This window comes from Panthera tigris, chromosome A2, assembly GCF_018350195.1.
Source record: "Panthera tigris isolate Pti1 chromosome A2, P.tigris_Pti1_mat1.1, whole genome shotgun sequence".
Classification (NCBI taxonomy): domain Eukaryota; kingdom Metazoa; phylum Chordata; class Mammalia; order Carnivora; family Felidae; genus Panthera; species Panthera tigris.
In genome coordinates, this window is record NC_056661.1 from 145,086,691 (window position 1) to 145,108,539 (window position 21,849).

General features: G+C 42.4%; 1 protein-coding gene across 2 annotated transcripts in view; it reads right to left on the reverse strand.

The window, feature by feature from the left end:
- The window catches only part of CEP41 (centrosomal protein 41), a 44,859-nt gene that overhangs the window by 18,109 nt on the left and 4,901 nt on the right, over positions 1–21,849 (reverse strand). For both annotated transcript variants that reach the window (XM_042972421.1, XM_007078089.3), the window contains exon 2: positions 12,699–12,762. In XM_042972421.1, coding sequence (XP_042828355.1) covers positions 12,699–12,762 — 64 coding nt within the window. The remainder of the gene's footprint in view (positions 1–12,698; positions 12,763–21,849) is intronic.

The following is a 21,849-nucleotide window of genomic DNA, read 5'->3' on the forward strand; positions in this document are numbered from 1 at the left end:
AAAACCCGTCAAAAAGAATTTCTCATTTCTAAAATCGCGCTCCTAACTTTCAAGCCTTGAGAGGGGCTCGTCAGATTCTGTCCCAACTTCAGATAAAAGAAACGCTTCCAGTTAATGGCGTGGACTGATGTTTTTAAGGACCATCCTGAACTTTTCTGCACGGCTGAGGTCAGAAGTAGAGAAAGAAAATTCTTGCTCTGAAACCCAAAATACCTTTTCAAAAAACAACTTACATCACGTTAGTATTAAATCTTCACTTATGAATCCATCCGGGAATAAAATTCTGCTGGGTTAAAAAAAAATTTTTTTTTTTTTTTTCCCGTCTGAAGACACAACTCTCCGAATCAGGACAGAACAGCAGGACTCGGTGTAGTCCTGGAGTCAGGCTGTTGCGGCCTTCCAAAAGCTCAGAGAGACATGACGGTAGTCAGGGCCGCGGGAAGGCCTGAGCCTTCTCAAGGGAGGCACTAAAAACGCCTAAGAGGTCCAAATAGCACCACAAACCAAGATTGGCCTCAAATATTATCTTTTCTAGGTTCTTCAGACTGGAATGGATCTGAGATGGGACCAGATCTCCGGAGGGAACCAGGAATTCCTCCGGAACGTACTTCCCTCTCCCCCCGCAATTTTGACCTGAGGCGGGACCCCCCCCCCCCCCAGTCAGCAGGGTAAGGGAAGAAGTGAGCTCTTCAGCGACCCGCCATCTTACTCGTCAGCTATTGTACATCACAGCTTTTGGTTCCGCGCTCCCGAGATCCTACACTTGCGTGTTTTTGGCGTGGCAGTTGGTTTCTTTTGGCTAGGGCAGCTTCAGGCAGTCTCCTCACAGGAGGCTGAGGTGCAGAAGAGATGACTGATTTGCTCAGTGACACAGCAAATTAGAAGCTAAGCCAGGATTAATATTCCCCACCTCCTTGTTTGTAGCACGGCTCACAAAAACAACACCGCTTCTCTAGTTGTGTTGGTTCAAAAACACGGTTTCACCGTGAGGTCAATACGGAGGGAGTGTTCCTTCCCTAACAGGGGCAGGTGGGAACCATTTTATGCTCTGAATTCCCCAAGGCATACCACGCATGGAAAACAACAGCCAGCCTTATTATATGGTCTTTATTATCGAAACGTTGCATTTCCAATCTACAGTGGTGGCTACTAACAAGAGTGTCGCGAGTCCACTTCTCCATCGATTATCAACATTTTTGGACTCTTCCCCACCCGCCCCCCCCCACACTTCATCTTTGTAGCAACAGAGCCTCACAACAACCCAGTGAGGTAAGGCTGTCACTCCTCCTGTTTGTTTTTCCCACCGAAGGAGAAGGCAGGGAAAACAGTCTTTTGCAGAGGTGTACAAATACTTGGCACAATTAAGAACAGATCTGAGAGGGCTACCGAGAAGAAGGTCTTTGCATGACAGACATTCATTCTGTCCAAGGAGAGGGGGGGAGAAAAGAAAATGGAGGATGTCTGCATTGGTTCAGCTGGAGGAAGACCCGGGGATGGCCGACTCATCGAGGCAAAAGGAAAAAAAAAGAAAATCCTTCAAAACGATGGTAGAAAGTACGAGATCTAGTATTTTACCCTCCTTCATACACTGCTTGTATCTTAACTACACAGCTTATCTTACTGGGTCTAATTGCATCTGAAAGCAGGTTTCTGACTACCTCTTAAAAAGGCTAGAAGTGAGTCAATTCCATAATTGGCTTATTTATAAATGCAGCTTTGTTTTATACAAGGGGAGTCTAAAAGACTATCGGCAAACCAGTTCTTTTTTAACTGAAATTACACGTTGCTGCCAGATAAATTTTCCTAGACAAGACTTTGATTAAAAAAAAAAAAAAACCAAAAATGTCAGCGGCTCCCCGCTGCTTCGTGACTGAAGTTTAAACTCCTTGCTCCAGAGCTGAAGGCGCCGACGTCTCACCTGCCTCTTCAATCTTGCCTTAATTACTAAACTTGACAAAGTCTGCGTTGGTCTTCTGTTCTCTAACAGGTCATCTTGTCCATGTAATCATAATAGCTCACCCAGCTGGAAGTGACCTTTCCCTTCTCTGAACTTCTCCAGCACTCAGCTCCCCACTCACAAGGCATTTATCATCGAGCCGCCTTATTTGTGTGCAAGCCTTATCTACCTTCTGATACGGAGAGCCAAAGGCTGTTTACACTCGCGCGCGCGCGCGCGCGCGCACACACACACACACACACACACACACACACACACACACAGACAGAATCTCTATCTCTTCCGCTGTCTAGCACGAAAGGCACTCGGAATCACTGGCTAAGTGAAATTTACTATGAAGACGTATTGTCTGAAGAATCCTTATAATAAATTCTTTTACAACACAAATAATCACATCCCAATTTGGCTTGGGTTTTTGTACACCTGATTTGCTTTAAGCTCTGCACGACCTGATCTATTACCAACCCATGTATGTACGATCTGTGTGACATCCATATGGTTTCAAGACTCAGGTAGCCTCGAAATGCTTAAGGTGGTATTTAGCTTCTACTTAGCTTACAAACCCAACTCTATCGATAGTGTTACGCAAAGACAGAGTACAATCGATAAACTGGGTGACTCATTCATTAGACTTTTTCCCTTTGTTTCCTTATTATTTAATAACATTATTTGTACTGAGCCAGTACGAAAAGCAAGTGATTCTGAGCAGCAGTAATCTAAAGTGGGCAAGATTTATAAGGCACGAACTCAGTTGCTAAGAGACAACTCCATTGCTTTATTTTTCTTCAATATTTCCCTCCTCTCCGGAGAAGTTCTTTTGGCTCAGAAGGAGCAGAAAGCGTGAAAAGAGGCACAGTGGTCCTTTGTTAATCTCAGTAAGTTATATGAGTGTATAGTGCTTTCTGCTTTGTAAGAGGCTTTCACATACATTTCTTCCTTTGACATAAAAAAAGGACAGAATTAAATACCAAATAAAAATGAAGAGTACCTAGTCTGTAATGAGTTTGAGTGCTTAAGACCAAGGCTATTAGCAAATATTCAGGAAAAGTAAAGACTAAAGAAGAAAACAGGAAACGACTAGCTTGTGGGGAGAGAACAAGAGTAATGTGAGTTTACAAAAAAATTAACAACAAGGCTAGAAAAGACTAAGTGGAGGAAATCTAGAGAATTTTAGGAAACTGAAGACATTTCAAATATGAGACTGCATCTAGACTGAAATGAGGGGATAAACGCAGGCGACAAAAGAGTGTGGGACACTGACAAAGGGAGAGCCCTGTGGTTTGGCAAGTGTCCCTGAATCGGCCTGCAGTGCTGCAGAACGGAAACCCACAGAGGGTGCTTGAGAATACACAAGAGCCCTGCGGTGGAGACTGAACAAAACGCCGTCAGGGATCTCATCGGAAGCGTAATCCATTCATGGCACAGTCTGGCAATGCTGGGGAGCGGGTAAGACACACCCAGGCACCTATGGAACAAAAGAAATATTTGAAGTTCAAAACAATTCTGCTATGTCCAGCCATGGCTATACATCAGTGTTTGGGTTTAGAGGAGAAGTGGAGTCAGAAGCATAGAAATCAAAAATAATCTTTACCCAGGAGGAAGAGAGCAGTCTTTGAAGAACTCAGGAGGTGATGTGGGTGAAGACTGGAGATACCACGCAATTCTTGATTTCTTGTGATTAACTCTGAATTGCTCACTGTTTGGTAAGAAAAGATTAAAGACCCATCTATTTAGCCTAGAAGTGAGGAATGTTCACTCATACCTGTGCCTATTTCTACTGCTGTGACTGCGGAGCTTAAAAACCTACCACTCGGGCTGTAAGGTTATTCTTGGGCTCCCTTAACCAGGACTCCTCACCCTTCGCACCTCTTGGCACCCATACAAGTGGTAACATTTGAATAGAATGCTGGCAGAGACGCTGGCTGTCCCAGGCCGATGGCTACCCAGAGAGCTAAAGGGACACAGATCGTGGCACGTAATAGGCCACGGCACATCAGGTGGATACTTTCTCTGAATACACAGGGAGGTGAGTCATAAAAATGCACAGAAAAACATGAAAATAAAATCCTCCCCTGAAATTGACTTTAAAATAATTTCTAAATTTGAAACAACAAAAAAATCGAACACTAGAATAAGATTTCTCTCCCACACTGACTTTAAAATACTTTTGAGTTTTAAGCAACGAAGTACACTTTGGCCCTTCCAAAAGCTATTATAAAACTGGTTTGGGAGACTTCTGCCTCCAGGAAGATGAGTAGGTGTACTTTTCTCTACTCCCCCAGCTAAGCACAACAAAAATACTAGACCACTCAGTAGATGGGAGGAAGTATTGGCAAATCATACTTCTGATAAGGGCCTAGTACCCAGAAGACAACAAAGAACTCTTGTAACACAACGATTAAAAAAAAAAAAAAATTAAAAACCGGGCCAACGATTTGAACAGATAGTCCTCTATGGGAGATACACAAATGCCGGTAAGCACATAAAAAGGTGCTCCACATCATTAGTCATTAGGAAAATGCAAATCAAAACCACAATGCGATACCCCTTCACATTCGCAAAGATGACTATAATCAAAATGACGGACAGTAACAAGCATCGTCGAGGATGTGGAGAAAATAGAGCCCTCCTACATCACTAGTGGGAATGCAAAGTGTTGCAGCTGCTTTGGAAAACGGTTTGGCAGTTCCTCAGAAAATTAAACACAGAGTTACCACGTACGGTCATCCGTGACTCCTAGGTATAGAACCAAGAGAATTAAAAACATATGTTCACGCAAAAATTTGCACAATAATGTGTATAGCCGCGTTATGGCCAAAAAGTATAAACAATCCACGTGTCCCTCAACTGATGCCTGGCTAACCAAAACGGGGAAGATCTATACAACAGAATATTATTTGGCGGTAAAAAGGACCGAAGTGTTGATAGATGTTGCAACAGAGATGGCCCTCGAAAACATCATGCTGAGTGAAGCCAGACACAAAAGGCCACATATTACGGGATTCCATTTATATGAAATGCTCAGAATAGACAAACTCGCAGCTACAGAAAGTAGGTTAGTGGTCACCAGGGACTGGAAAAAGTAAGGAATGAGAAGTGATTGCTATTGGATATGGGCTTTCTTTTGGGGGTGACAAAAATGTCCTGCAATTAGACAGTGATGATGGTGTCACAACCTTGTGAATGTACTAAAAACCTCTGAATTGCTTAAAAGGTTAAAAGGGTGAATTTTATGGTATGTAAATTATACTTCAATTTAAGAAAATAACATATCAGTGCGCCTGGGTGCCTCAGTCGGTTAAGCATCTGACTTTTGATTTCAGCTCAGGTCATGATCTCCCGGTTGTGAGAGGGAGCCCCGGGTCAGGCTCTGCACTCAGTGTGGAGCCCGCTTAAGATTCTCTCTCTCCCGCTCCCTCTGCCCTTCCCCTGCTCTAAAAAAAAGTTAAAAAAAAAAAAAAAGAAAAGAACGTATCAATTATAAAAAAGATTGAATAAAAAAAAAAAAACCCAAACCCTGGACATTATGTATAAAATATAAGAGAAGACTGATTGGTTGGAAAGAGGAAGGCAGACTGGCTAGAGACCTCGGGACCCAAGAACGGCATAATGGTTGAGTTACTTAGCTTTTTGTTTTGTCTGTCTGCCTGGCTGTCTGTCTGCTTGCCTCATATATCTTAGACTTAGAGCTAAAGAAGCCAGCAATCCAGAAGCACCAATGGACAGATAAGAAAAAAAGAATCCCCATCAAAGCCTGCTGTCCCCGCCCAAAGGACTGGGAAAGGGGCAGCCCAGCAAGCCGGAAAACTGTCAGACAGTAACTGCTTTTACTCCAGCCAAACAACACCCTCACCTGGCAGCAAAGGTCAAGTGGGGAGCCTTGATTTCCATCCTTGCTGGGCTATGATGTGGTGCCATCAAAGCACGGAAAGAGGATCGAGAAGGTGGGGATGAAAGAGTGCTCAAAGATACAATGGCTGAAGACTCCTCAGATCTGACAAGAGACGTAAACCTATAGATGTACCTAGGAGCCAAGTGAATGCCAAACAGAACAACCCAAAGAAACCCACATCACGATACATCATAATCAAACTTTTGAAAACCAAAGAAAAAAGAATCGTGAGAGCAGCAAGAGAAAAAATGGGTATCTTTACCTATATAAGAAAAACAGTTCAAATGACAGCAGATTTCTCATCAGAAATCATGGCAGCCAGAAGGAAGCGGCACAATATTTTCCAAGTGCTGAAGGAAAGGAATTGTCGACCTAGGCTCCCACACCCAGAGAAAATACTTTCCTTCAGGAATGAAAGGGAACCAAGACATTGGGCAGATGAAGGAAAACTAAGAGCGTTTGTCACCGAAAGACTTGCCCTAAAGAATAGCTAAAGAAAGTTCTCTATTCGGAAAGCAAAAGTAAAAGAAGGAACCTGGGAATTTCAGGAAAGAAGAAAGAATACAGAAAGCAAAAGTATGGGTATATACATTTTTTTTCAAGTACCTATGGGATATACACCAAGATAGACCATATCTTGAGTAATAAAATGGACAACGATGCGTTAAAAAAAAAAAATCAAAACATACAGAGCGTGTCCTCCAACCACAAGGGAATCAAACTGGAAATCGAAATAACAAGAAAATCTCCAAACACTTGTAAACGAAACAACACACTTCTAAATAATCCATGAATCAAAAAAGGAAGTCTCAAAGGAAATGAAAAGGTACACTGAACTGAATGAAAATAAAAATACAACATATCAAAATTTGCGTGACACGGCTAAAGCAGTGCTGAGAAATTCATAGCACGAACTATGTGTATTAAAAAAAAGAGGAAAAGTCTTAAGTCAATAAGTTAAGCTCCCACCTCAAGAATCTAGAAACAGAAGAATCTAGAAACGCAAAGCAGGACAGAATAATAAATATGAGAGCGAAAATCAATGGAATTGGAAACAGAAAAAATAGGGAAAACTGATGAAACCAAGAGTTTGTTCTTTGAAAGGATCAGTAAAATGGACAAATGTATAGCAAAGAAAAAAGGGGGCAGATGCAAATTAGCAGTATCAGGAACAAAACGGGGGCTGGCACTTCAAGAATCAGCAGGATAATAAGGGCAGATGACAAACAGTCCTGCTCACGTAAATATGAAAATTCGGATGAAATGTACTAATTTCTCAAAAAACACAAACTAGCACAACTCACTCAATAGGAAACAAATAATTTGAATATTCTCCGTAACTATGAAATAAATTGAATTCAAAATTTAAAAACTGTCAGAAATCTCCTGGTTCAGATGGTTTTACTAGAGAATTCTACCAAATGCTTAAGAAAGGATGAACACCAATTAACCAACTGTAAAAATTAACACCAAGGTTTTGTTTTGTTTTCGATTCAATCTTTTTCCTAATGGGTATGTTATTTCCTTAAATTGAGGTGCCACGTACATACAATAAAAGGCCACCCTTTTAAAGCGTGTAATTCATAATACACAATCTCTTCCAGAACACAGAACAAGTGGAAATACTTTCCAACATTTTATGATGCTGATGTTATGCTGATGTTTATGATGCTACTAACACTAGACAAAGACAGGAGAGCTTGGGTGGCTTAGTCGGTTAAGTGTCCAACTTTGGCTCAGGTAATGATTTCACGGTCCAGGAGTTCGAGCCCTGCGTTGGGCTCTGTGATGACAGCTCAGAGCCTAGAGCCTGTTTCTGGATTCTGTGTCTCCCTCTCTCTCTGCCCCTCCCCTTCTTGTACTCGCTCACTCTCTCCCTCTCTCTCAAAAATAAACATTAAAAAAAATAGAAAAATAAAAAACTAGGCAAAGACAGTCCCCCCCCAATAGAATTACAAACTAGTGTACCTCATTAATATAGACACAAAAATCTTTAACAAAATAATAAAGAGAACTGAGCAACATGTAACAAGAATTATACACCCTGACTAAGTGAGGTTTAGTCCACAGATGCAGCAATAGTACAATATTTGCAAATCAAGGTAATCCATGCTATTAACAAGCTAAAGACAAAATCATATGATTCTATCAATTGATGCGGTAAAACCATTTGATGAAATTCAAATCATACATGATGGAAAATTCTCACAAAAATAGGAATAGGAGGAAACTTCCTCAGACAAATATATGGCTCACACTGTACCTGATGATGAAAGACTGAATGCTTTCCCCCTAAGATCAGGAAAAAGACAAGGATGTTCACTCTTAACATTCTTATTTGACATAATTCTGGAAGTCCTAGCCAGTGCAATAAAGCAATAACAGGAAATAAAAGACATGTACAGACTGGCAAGGAGAAATAAAACTATTCTTTTTTTGTAGATGACATCATCATCTACATAGGAAAGCCCAAGGAATCTACCAAAAGACCCCAAACAAACAAACAAAACTCCTTTTGTACTTAATAAGTGAATTTAGCAAAGTCCCAGGATTCAAGAGAAACATACAAAAATTAGCTGTATTTCTGTATGTTAGCAATGAACACAGTAACACCAAAATTAGAAATACAATACCATTTACAACTGCTCAAAAAAAAAAAAAAAAAAGAATACTTAGGTGTAAATCTAACAAAACCTGCACAGGACCCTTATGCTGAAAACTACAGTATTGATGAAAGAAACCAAAGAAGATCTAAATAAATGGAGAGACCTATAGTAGTCTCCCTTTATCCTCAGGGGATATGTTCCAAGACCCCTCCCCTCAGTGGACACCAGGAACCATATATAGGTACTGAACCCTATATATACACTATGTTTTTCTATACATACATACCTATTATAAAGTTTAATTTATAAATTAGGCACAGTAAGAATTTAACAACAATAACTAATAATAAAAGAGAACGATTATAATACATACTATGATAGAAGTTATGTGAAAATGGTCTCTCTCTGTTTCTCAAAATAGCTTATATCCTTGGGCGCCTGGGTGGCTCAGTCGGTTACGTGCCCCACTTCTGCTCAGGTCACGATCTCAAGTTTGCGAGTTTGAGCCCCCCGTCGGGCTCTGCGCTGACAGCTCGGAGCCTGGAGCCTGCTTCAGATTCTGTGTCTCCCCATCTCAATTCCTCTCCCCAACTTGTCCTCTCTCTCTCTCTCTCCCTCTCTCTCTCAAAAATAAAAGAAACAAAAAGAAATATCTTCTACCCTTCTTCTTGTGATGACGTGAGATAATACAATGCATGATGAGAAGAAGTGAGGTGAATGACACAGGGGCTGCGACGTGGCATGAAACTACTATTGACCTTCTGAGATACGTCAGGAAGAGGAACACCTGCTTCCGGACCGCGGATGACTCTGGGTAACCGACACGGTGGGAAATGAGATCTCAGAGAAGTGGGGGGACCACCGTCCCCTAGTAATGGGTTGGCAGACTCAACATAGCAAAGGTGTCCATTCATCCTAAATTGATATACAGGCTTAACGCAACTCCTATCAAAGTCAGAGCAATGCTTTTTTGTACATGTAGATGAGATTATTCTAACACGTACCCGGGGAGGCAAAGGAATTAGAATAGCTAAAATAATTTGTAAAGAAAAATAACGTGGGGGTAATCAGTCTAACCAATTTTTAGCATCAAATTTACCATAGGGCTACAGTAACCAAGACTGAGATACTGGCAGAGGGACAGACACATAGGTCAGTGGCACAGAATAAAGAACCCCAAAATAGATCCGCGTAAATAGGCCAAGCTGGCTTCTGATAAAGGTGAACATACAATTCAATGGAGGAAAGGCAGCCTTTTAACAAATGGTGCTAGAGCAGCTGGACATCCATCCATAAGCAAAAAGTTAATCCTTATCTAAGTTGCACATCTTATGTAGAAATTACCTCAAGGTGCATCACGGACTTAACTGTAAAACCTAAAACTATAAAACTTTTAGGAAAAAAGCACGATAGAAAAATCTCTGGGATCCGGTCTCGGTAAAGAGTTCTTCGATTTGACAGCAAAAGCAGGATGCAAAACAGGAGACACCGATAAACTGGACTTCGCCACAATTACAAACTTCTGCCCGTCAGAAGGCCCTGTAAGGAGAATGGAAAGGCAAACTACAGACTGGAAGAAAATATGTGCCATCCATCCAACAAAAGGCCTGGTCGCTAGAATACACGAGGAATATTCAACACTCAAGTTAAAAAGCAAACAATCCACTCAGAACACAGGCAAAGGACATGAACAGATATTTCACCGAAGAAGACACACAGATGGCAAATGCAAATCAAAACCGCAATGAGACACCGCTGCTCGTCTATCAGAATGGCTAAAATTAAAAATGGCAACACCACCAAATGCGGGCGAGGATGTGGAGAAACTGGAGCATTCAGTCGTCGCTGGTAAGAATGTAAAACGGGGTAGCTCTTCTGGAAAACGGTTTGGCAGTTTCTTAGAGACCTGCAAACGCAACTATCATCCGACCCAGGAGTTGCGCCTGTGGGCATTTATCCCAGAGAAACGAAGACTTACATTCACCAAAAAAAATCAAGACATGGATGTTTATAGCACCCTTATTTGTAACAGTCAAAAAGCTGGAAACAGTCCAGATGTCCCTCAACAGATAAATGGTTAAACTGTGGCACATCCATACCAGGGAATACTACTCAGTAATAAAAAGGTATAAACCAATAAATGCAGCAACTTGAATGAATCTCCAGAGAATTATGCTGCGTGCAAAGCCAATTAAACAAAAAAAGTTCCATATTGTATGATTCCATATATATGGCATTTGTGAAATGCCAAAAACTATAGAAATGGAGAACAGATCTGTGGTTATCAGGGGTTAAGGAAGGACTGAGGGTAGAAAGTGGGTGGCGATGTCTTTAAAAGGGCAACAAGAGGGACCCTCGTGGTGAAGGAAATGTTCGGTATCTAGACTTGTATGTATCAATGTCAGTATCAGGGTTGTGATACTGCAGGATAGTTTCCGTAAGATGTTACTATGGGAAACTGGGTTAAGGGTACATGGAATCTCTGTATTATTTCTTAAAATTCCATCTGAATCCATAATCGCTTCAAAATAAAAGGTTTAATTAGCAAAAACACTAGTTTAAAAACCCGACGATATGAAAGGACACAGGCAATTACTATGTATTATAAAAAGCAGACTTGAGTCTCTCAGTTTCAAAAAAAATTGAAATTACTATCAGGTACTACTATTAGGTCAAATTTTGCTTATGACTTGGGGAGTTGAAGGGAAAGAAATGGGTTTTCATTTCTGTCAATTTCCAGGAGAAAAAAAACGCGAAGATACAGACAAATCTGTGTATCTGAGGTAAACCTCAGGTCTTAACACTTTTAATTTTAAGAAGGGTCCAAAAGAAATGCATTCCTTTATAGCTGTCTTTGAAATATTGTTTGGACTCCTCAGAAAAAATATGGCGTCCTTCACAGAATAGCTTATTCCAGAAGGGTGGGTCACAGCTGCAGTTAAAGGGGAGACAGGAAGACACGGAGGAGTTGAAGGCATTCGTGGTAGAAGGAATGAGGCTGGGGGGGGGGGGGGGAGGTGGGACAGCTGGCCTAAGGGACAGCGGCCAGGACTTCACACCAGATCCCCTGGTGTGCCATCGACTTCCTCACCCTGCATTCCAATCCTAGTTCTGTCTCCTGTATTGAACATCAAGCAAATCACATCATCTCCGTGCCTCAATTTCAAGCAAATCACATCATCTCTGTGCCTCAATTTCCTCCTCCTCAAAAATGGAGCTAAAAGTTTCTACCTCCTGTCAAACAGGATATTTGCAAGGATAAGTATCTGTACAGCCTGGAAATGTTTGAAAGAAAGGTCCCAAGGAATAGTATCTGCAAATGTGGTTCATTTAGAACATTCAACTGAAAGTCTATTTTATATGGGGAAACCTGCATAATGGAAGACAGTAATTTTGAAGGAGACTGGTGAAAGGGAAAGACAAAATGAATGAGCTTTAAACCCAGTCGGTAGCTCATCCGTATTTCCTCAGTTGTCCTCAGGTTACTGATGGCAAATTCAGCACTGCCCAAGCCATGTGGTGCCCCAATCCACCAGCAAAACCATCTTACTAGAACGGATTGTCCATAGCAGACGTTAAAGGATTGGAAAACGAAACAATTAAGAAACCAAAATCTCACAAGACTGCAAATCCACTAGGGACCTAAGCAGTGGTCTGCATCGTGGCACTGAAAAATGTTAAGAGCATGGAAATAAGCAGTGATGCGACTCTTCATTTCGTTTTACCTGAAGCACTAATTGAATTTTGCCCGGTATTCTAGTGACTCACTCAAGTCTGTCTGCCTGCACTTGAATCTAAGCTCTCTGATTGCAAAAGTCACAAGTCGCACTCATCTATGCCCCACAGTCCATAACTTTGCGTGTGGTCGGCGCTCAGCGACTACTGAATTGAACACATGCTCACAAATATTATCTCCCTCTCCTAGCTTGAAGGAATATACTTAAGTTGTTCCAAAGCAGAGGCCGACCCCCTGGTATTTAGCTTCAGCCTTGTTAACTTATCGAACAACGTTCTTTATCAGTTTCTCAATTTATCATAAGCTAAGGTCTGTAAGTGGAAATTTTTACTGATGATCTGGGGGGGGGGGGGGGAAGGTTTTAAAGAGAAATTCTGAGCCCAGAAGGACATGGGGCAGGACAATGAGAAACTTTGCGCTTTGACTGATATCGGGCGTAACAGCCTGCTTCTTATCAATAATTATCGGATTTTTAAAAAAAGTTTTAATTTTCTAGTATTTACTCACCAGTATCCAGTCTTGACTTGATATGCTGATACCTTGGGTTTTGTGGTATTCTTTTGGTTAGATACTAAAAAATAAGAAAATTCACAAATTAATCAGGTTAGTGTAAAAATAAGGGTGACAAAGGTGGGAAAGAGTCAGATACTTAAAAAACAGAACAGGTGATAAAATTTCATCAAATTTAATGATTTTTTAAACATTTATTTACTTATTTTGAGAGAGAGAGAAACAGGAGGGGCAGAGAGAGAGAGAGAGAGAGAGAGAGAGAGAATCCCAAGTAGAGTCCGCACCGTCAGCCCAGAGCCCAATGTGGGGCTCGAACTCATGAACTGTGAGATTGTGACCTAAGCCGAACCAAGATACGATGCTTAACCGACTGAGCCACCCAGGCACCCCAAATTTTATCAAATTTAAAGAAGGAAAGAGCCCTAGAGGTCCAACTGTCCATTCAATCTAGGACTCTTCGCCACAGCATTTCCATAGGTGAGAATGGTTATCTTGTTTCCGTCAAAATATTTTCATTTTTTGTCAAAATAATCTCATGGCACTATATAATTAGGAAGAAAAAAAAACAAAACTCGTAAAAATTATTTCTGACATTGAGCCCAAACTAGTCTCCCTTTAGTTCCATCCAGTCCACTGTCACAACCCTGGACGAGACACCCTCCACCCCCGCCTCAAGAGATCTGTTCAAATAACTAAAGGCAGCTCTCTGGTCCTTCTTTTTTAGTTTTACTCTTGGTATGATGAGGCCATCTCCTCTGGACACCCTTTAGATTTTTCTCCACATCTCCCCTAAAAAGTAGCTTTTGGACCCAGACCTGAGCACGGCGCCCAGATGCTACTAGGCCGGGACCCTGTTTGGCAGTCCTCCCCTGCTGCTTGCCTGGAGTCTGATGCTCCACCGGTGGCATTGCGATGGCATCTGCTCTCGGGGCCACTGAGGCTCATCATGGGCCCAGGGTAAGTTTGTGGTCAACAGAGAATGCCTAGGTCAGGTCTCCCTTGTCCTGTACTCTGGGAGGGACCTCTAAATCCAAGCACAAGACCTTTACCCATATTAAGTTTCACTGGCATTTGCGAGAGCCATCTAAGTGAGGGAAGGCTAGTGAATCGACATTTCAAGATCTAGATTTCTTGGGACGCCTGGGTGGCTCGGTAGGTAAAGCATCCGACTCTTGGTTTCGCTCAGGTCCTGATCTCACAGATTGTGGGTTCGGGCCCCACATCAGGCTCTGTGCTGACAGCATGGAGCCTGCTTGGGATTCTCTCCCTCTCCCTCTCTCTGCACCTCCCCTGCTCGCTTGCTCGCTCTCTCTCAAAATAAATAAATAGACATAAAAAAAAAAAAAAAAAGATCTCGCTTTCTCGCTCAGGCTTTTTTCTGGTCTACAAGTATGAAAATCGTTATGTTCAGTCACAGGTAGCTGTGGAATATGAAATTAAAACTGTTCAATACGTTTCTGGCTTCATCTTCTGCCACTCTCACACCTGACTCTATGTTAGTGTTGCCCGAGCGTTCCCTTAATGTGCTGCACTCCCTCAGATCCTCAGGCTTAGCAAATGTCTGCCTAGAATGCCTTTCCTCGACTTGTCCTTGGGCAAAACCTTACTTCCTCTGTAAGGTGTCCAAGGGGGAATTGGGCATTTCCTCTCCCAGGCTCCCAGAGTACCCTGTACCATTGTTCACACCCCACCCTTCTCTATATGCCCTTGGAGGCAGGAACAAAGACGTACTCATATCCGTGTACACCCAGGACCTAGTACGTGGTAGGCACATTTATTGAGATGCAGTCAACAAATGAATATCTAGAATGCAAAGTATATTACAGTAACTACCTGGTTCCTTGGAAGGGAACACCAAACTTTATTATTATTTCTTGAGATTATTTTTATGTATTTATTTTTTTTAAGTAATCTCTACACCCAGTGTGGGGCTTGAACTCATGATCCCAAGATTAGGAGTTGTGTGCTTTATCGACCAAAGAAAAAAAAAATCAGGTGGAGAACTAAAATTTAAAACCCCCATCATATGCTCTTGAAAACACAGTTAACTACAGCATGTCCTGTTGGCCAGAGTTTTGGATTTCAGAGACCAGGAAGAATTTCTAAGAACTGGGGGCACCCATAGAGAATTATCAACTTCTAATTTTGCCAAGAATGGTCTTTTATTGTTATTAAAAAAAACTCAGGACATTGTCTCTGGTTTTCATTTCACTCTAGGGAAGTAAAACCTTTGTCCTGAATGCTTAGCATTGGGCCTCAGATGTGTGTGTGGAACCCCTAAGCTTTTTCATCCTTAGAGAAAGCCTGGAGAGCCCCCGTTTCCATCTGACCAGTAATCTACTGTCTTTAAGACAAACTGACTCTAACACCAATTCCAACTCCGGAATTCCTAGATGAAGACGGAGAAGATTCTTAAGCGAGAGAAGGGAAATATTTAAAGACTAAAAGGGGGAACTTTAGGGCAAGACATCCCAGAAGAAGACAATATCATAGCAAAACAAAACGAAACATCAAAAAAAAAAAAAAAAAAAAAACAAAACCAAAAACCAGGGAAAACATGTGTCTGGTAAATTGAGTCAAGAAAAGCTAATAGTAGAATTCAGTTATCTTAGGCTAAGGGATTTTGTTTTCATTTTTTTCTGTACTCTGTATTTTTATAATTTCTATATGCTACCTCCTGTTTTTACTTTTGTTTTGTTTTGTTTTCTGCTAGTTTCCTAGCAAAGTGTCTTTTGAAAAACTCCAGGCTAGTCTCTGCTGAACCAAGGGGATTTGTCCATACCTAAGCCAACATAGCTAAGAAGTGAGGGTGTCTCTGGGGACCAGGTGTGGTGGCAGCAGAATGATGGGGGGGGGGGGAGTGTGGACAGCTGCAGTCGCTGGGCCCCTCCCGCCCCCGGTTTTCCCTTACATAGACTAATGAGAAATCCATATGCTGCAGTAGAAAAATGTAGTGTCTCTTTTCCATTTTCCCAATTTGGTCCAACTTCTCGTTCCTGGCTTTCGAGTGCCAACCACAACGCAAAACTCTAAGGAGACCATCAGAGACTTTATGGAACTTTCATACTTTTTTCCTTAAAATTCTTGTTTTGGGGGTGACTGTTTCTTGACCTACTGACCAACTGGCTTTTTTTTTTTTTTTCAATTATATAAACAGGATGGAATGATGGAAAATGAAAGAGCTGAGAAAAGTTCTTTCAAGAAGGACCATTCATTCATTCATTCATTCATTCAACAAAGACTTATTGAGCACCAACCCTTCAGCAGACATTTACTGGGTGTCTACTAGGAGTGAGCCGCCATGCTAAGCACACAGAGCCCTCCAGCTCTCAGTGGTGCTGGGAAGAAAGACAAGTGAACAAAGACAAGTGACCAAAAGAGTCAAGAACTGTGTCCTGAGCCATGACTTCCAGGCTGAAATCTGAGGGCTAAGAAAATGAGTCAAGCTAAAGGAGTGGTAGGTGGAAGGTAGGGTTTCTGGCAACTGGTAGACCTGGAGCATAGGGGGCAACATGGGGTCAGATGAGACTGAAGAAGCGGGTGGGGGGAGGTGGCGTTCATAAAGGGCCTTGTATCCACCCATGCTAAGGAACCTGGATTTTTTTCCCTGTAGATGACTATCCTTAAATGGGCAATTTTGCTGCCCCCCTGCTCCCAGGGACAACAGTCAATGTCTGAACACCTTTTAGGTGGGTGGTGGCTGTGGTGGGGAGGCTACCGGTATCCAGTGAGTAGAAGCCAGAGATGCTGCGAGACACCCTACAATGACAGTCCCCCACAGCAAAGAATTAGCTGGCCCAAAATGTCAATAGTGCTAAAGTTGAGAAACCTTAGTGTAGACGATTGGGGAGTTACTGAAGAAAGTAAGAAGAAGTGATGGGATTATATTTCCATTTTAGAAAGCTCATTCTGGCAGCATTCTGGAGAGCTAATAGGATCATAGTCAAGGATAGGGGCACAAAGATCAATTAAGAGGTAGGTGTGCTAAGAAGATCTATGATGCTAAGAAGGTGGCAGTAGAGATGAGGAAGAGGAGACAGCCTCAAGATGTAAAATCAGTAAGATGGAAAACTGACTGGTATAACAGGGTGAGGACAGTGTTACCATCCTCCAAAAAAGGGAATTAAGGAGGAAGCACACATTGAAAAACATGAGGTTTCTCATGTTGAGGCATGTTCAATGTGACATAATCTGTGGGTTATCCAAGACGGAAATGGTGAGCTGGCTATTTGGGTCTGGAGATCAGGAGATCTGGGGTTGCAGAAAGAAGGTTTGGTGATTGTCAGCATAAAGGCAGCAGGGGAAGCCATAGGAATGGACAAAATCACCATCAGGGACCGTTTGAGATGAAACAGCCCAGCACTTAAGGTCTGGTAGAGAAAAGCACCATGTTTGAGACTCACGAGAGGCCAGAAGAAAGTGGGTCATGAAAATTAAAGAAGAGTTTCAGGAAGAAGGGAGTGGTCAACAGTGATCGATGCTGTCAAGTCCGAGAACAAGAGGTCAAACATGAACAAGTGAGCAAGAATGAAGGCCAAGTAAGAGAATAACAAAGTAAATTTGGATTGAACAAACCAGAATGTTGTTGACGGCCCTGGTGGAAGAGGTTACAGTAAATTGACAGAAGCAGAAGCAAAACAGCAGGTTGTATGAGATGGGGAGGGAGGAAAACACAGGATAGTAGCCAGATGGCCTTTTTTTTCCCCCTTGAGAGTTGCTAAGGGATAAGTTTTTCTTGTTGATTTGTTTTGTTTTGGAAGAAAGGAGAGATTTGAGGATGTTTAGAGGCTAGATAATAGAAGTTGGAAATGGAGCAAGAAGGTATGGAAATGAGGGAGTGGCAGAGGATGAGGCCCGGAGCCCAGGCAGAAGGCTCAGCTCTGGATACTGGCTATGTATTCAAGATAAAGATACCAGATAGGCGATCACAATGAAGTTCCTCGGGAGGAGGGAGGAAGCTAAGGAAGTTCATGTTTGTGATATGATCAGGGGCTCTTGGAGAGCAATCAAAAATGTCAAAGACTCTTTGAGGGCTTACATCTCTAGAAAGGACCAAAGATAATGTCCTCCCCGTGTGGCCATGCCTCCCCAGCTACTTCACTTCCACTCTGCTTTCAAGACCCAGCACAAACATGTCTTCCAAGAAGATTCCTCTGAAGGTCTCAGTCAGATGGACATCTATTCCCTACCTGGACTGTCACGGCTCTTTGTACTAATCATGATTACTCCTTGCTTCCGGCACTTGGGACATGGCTCTACCTTCCAGATATCTGCACCTGCTGTGAGGCCTCGCACCAGCAAGAGCAGTCAGGACTGCCTAATGGATGGAGATGGTTCTCACACCTGAGCAACACACAGCATGCGTGTCAGCACCACATGACGGCCCTGGGAGTCTGAGGCAAAGGGAGCACTCACACAAGGCTGGGGGATGTGGGAGACTTTGCGGGAGAAATGGCACCGGAGCTGTGTCTCAAGGGTTGAACTTCTATGGATACGATGAGAGAGGAAACAGGTGGAAAAAGCATTCTGAGTGGAGGCAATTCTAATAGCAAAGCCACTTTAAAAGCAAGTGTAAAGAAGAGCATGTTTTCGATTTGCGAAAGAAGGTACAACAACCGTAATGAAGGCAGCCGATGCGAACATTTATTGAACATTTAACCATGTTGTCAGGCACTCGACTAAGCATTTTACCTACATTATCTCATTTAATCCTCACAACAGCCTGTGAAGTAGACACCAGCATTATCTTCATCATACATAGTAGGAAAACGGGCACAAAGTGGAGTGACCTCTCGAGGTTACTCAGCGGGTGAGAAGGATGGAACCTGGATCGAAACTGGGTCGTCTGGCTCCAGAGCCTCCACTCTTCCACACTCATTCCAGGGTTCTGAAAATCAGATCCTCTGATGGATTTTTGGTAGTCCATGAGTCCTGTGAAACTACGCAAAATTTTGTGTGTGTGTGCATTTTTATGGGGAAGGGGGTCCTTGTTTTCACCAAATTTGCAAAGAGATTTGTGACCTAAAAAGGGTTAAGAACCAGGGGTATATGAAATCCTGTGCTGTCTGGTGGGACCATGGATAGGCAGGCTCCAAGTAGAGAACCCTGAATGTAGACGAAGGGCCTGGAGTAGGCCCTGAAGACGATGGAAGGTACCAAAAATACTGAGCTGTGAGCCACATAATTGCAAGGGTATTTTGGCAGATTACTAACACACAGTTTATGAATCCATGGATGTTGGAGAGGAAGGGAGAAGTATGAGAATCAACAATGGGATTTTTCTGAAGGAAAATCACTAGAAAACGAGTGACATTGTCCGAATCTCAAATCATTCAAACACGAATGAGCTCTTCTGACTTCCCACCTCTCTCAAAATGGAACTCACAAGGTTGGTTGTATTTCAATGGCAACGTATGTAGTAAGATTTCCCTTTAAAGGATTTTTAAAAATACCATTATACATTTTGTTCAGAATTTCCCTATTTATCTCCTTTGTATAGACAGGAGGTCCATCAAATGAAGGAAATGAATTCAATCTTGAAAAGAGCCTCATTTAAGGCAATCTCGCACTTAACGTAGGTCTTTTAAAGAACTTTTTTTTTTAAATGGGAGTTTGGATCTGGCCCAATTCTACTGATCTCAAACACTAACCTGGACCCTGTATGCACATGCAGCGGCCCCTACTTTGCCAGCAGCTACTACCTATGGCTGATTGTACTTCTCAAGATGTTTGCAACAGAATTTCGCATCTCACTTACACTGTGATGTGGAGACTCCTCCCATGGTGGGGTGGGGCCAAAGTCTCCATCCCCAGCCCCACTGGAATCTGGATGGGCTAGTGAGTGTGATGGAAGCGCTGCCTTATGACTTCTGAGGCTCGATCCTAAAAGGCAATACAGCTTCCACTTACCTGTCCTGGGACATCTGTTCTTGGAATCCAGCTACCATGTTGTGAGAAAGGCCAAGCCACACGGAAAAGGCCATGTGTAGGTAGTGTGGCTGACAGCCCCAACTGAGGGCCTAGCCAACAGACTGTAATCAATGGCCTTGAAGAAGCCTTCAAGTTAGCTCTAGCCCTAGCTTCTGTCTGCCTGAAAAACCACAAGAGATCCCAAATGAGAAGTGCCTAGTCGAGCCTGGTCAGCCTCCAGGACCATAAGAGATCATAATAAAATGACTATTATTTTAAGCCACTAAACATGGGGTGATTCATGAGGAATCAATCTATGATCGGAACATATATTCCGATATATAATTGGAACACCCTCCCCTCCCCCCTTCCTTTCTAGCTAAACCACTTGGGTGGGGCGGGGGGGGGGGGACCCTTACACTGGGCATCTGCACTTTACTCCTCTATCTGTTGCATTGCAACATGGCTACCGTCCCCACTATTCTACTCTGGTTCCTATGGCAGCTGGCCAACATCAGAGATCCCCTGATTGCTGAAAAATGGCTCCTTTTCATTCTTTAACTCACTTGACCTTTCTGTACCATTTGACACTGCTATACAGCCCCACCTTCTTCAGTTTCCACTCCCTTGGCTTCAGTGATACCTCTCTCCCCTGATTCTCCAATGACACAATAGATCATTTCTGTCAGTCAGTCACTGAAGCACCATGTTCGCCAGGATTCCATCTTCTCAATCTATAGCTTCTCTGTGGGCCAAACACTTAGGTTGAATTCCATTTGCATGCTTCTGATATCCAAATAGGGAACTGTAGCCTGACTTCTCCTCCCAGCTCAGCCATATATTCATGTACTCATTCAACAAATGTTTATTTGCATGCCAGGCAGTGCGACGATGCATACAAGTTTATGTTCTTGTAAGTATGCCAGAAGTAAACAAATAAATAATTACAGATTACAAATAAAATAATTACAGATCATGATCTACTGGATGAAGATAGCATATTGAACACAGGCCTTTAATTTCACTTCCTTCCCAAACCTCAATTTTGTCTTCTATTTTAAGGACATAAAGCTCAAAAAACCAGAGAGAGTGGGAGAAGGTACAGCAATAGATTTTTGAAGTCTAGAAAGCAGATCAACAAAGGAAAATGACTTGACTGATTCAAGAAAATCAAAGGGAAGGCCAAGAACAATTCTTAAAAGGCTTAGGAAGTGACAGCTCCAGGCACCTCCAGAAGTGGGGAGTAAAAGGAGGGGCTGAAATAAGGAAGATTATTTGAAGGCTGATTGAAAAACAACTGGATCTCCAAATCCCTATCCCCTGTGTGCCCCTGAGTGACCTCTCCTCCTCCACCATGGCAGATCTCTATAGATTTATTCCCTGAAAAGAGTTTCTGGACTGGGAGGTCTCCAGACAGAGAAAGGCAGAGATATCATTACTGAAAATAGGGGCATTAAGCGAATGATGCATAGTAATGTTGAAATTTAGCTCCTAGCTCTAATTCCTCCAGGAATTCAGTTAGGCTTTTATTTTCAGGAGACTGGAGGAATTCTCTGAGCAAAATAACCAGCCTAAGAGGAAAGAGCTGAACCTACAGATTTGGGAGGATAGTTCCCCAAATCATGGCCCAGTGAGATCTTCCTGTAGTTAGGCTCACCATCAGCAAGTCCCTCTCAAATATACAGATTCAAATCACCTGTTTAAGTTTCCTTCTCAAAACATAAATTAATAATTTAGGATTATTTATTAAATTATGTATTAAATTAAAGAAGCCTGAGAACATGGCTATGAAGTGAATTGTGTCTCCCCCCCCCCCCCAAATTCATCGCAATGTTCTCAGGCTTCTTTTAATTCTAAATTATTAATTTATGTTTGGGGGTTATATTGAAGCCCTAATCCCCAATGTAACTGTATTTGGAGGCGGGGCCTTTTGGAGGTAATTAAGGTTAAATGAGGTCATAAGGGTGGGGCACAAGTGTAATAGGATTAGTGTCCTTATAAACAAAGACACCAAAAGAGCTCTCTCCCCTCTGCACAGGGCACACAGAAAGAAATCTAGTGAACACAGTGAGAAGGCAGTCATCTACAAGGCAAGAAAGATCTCTCACCAGAAACTAAACTGGCCAGCACCTTGATCCTGAACTTCCCAGCACTCCAAAACTGCCAGAAATAAATTTCCGTTGTTTAAGCAACCCAGTCTGTGACATTTTGTTATGGTGGCCTGAGTTGACTAGTACAA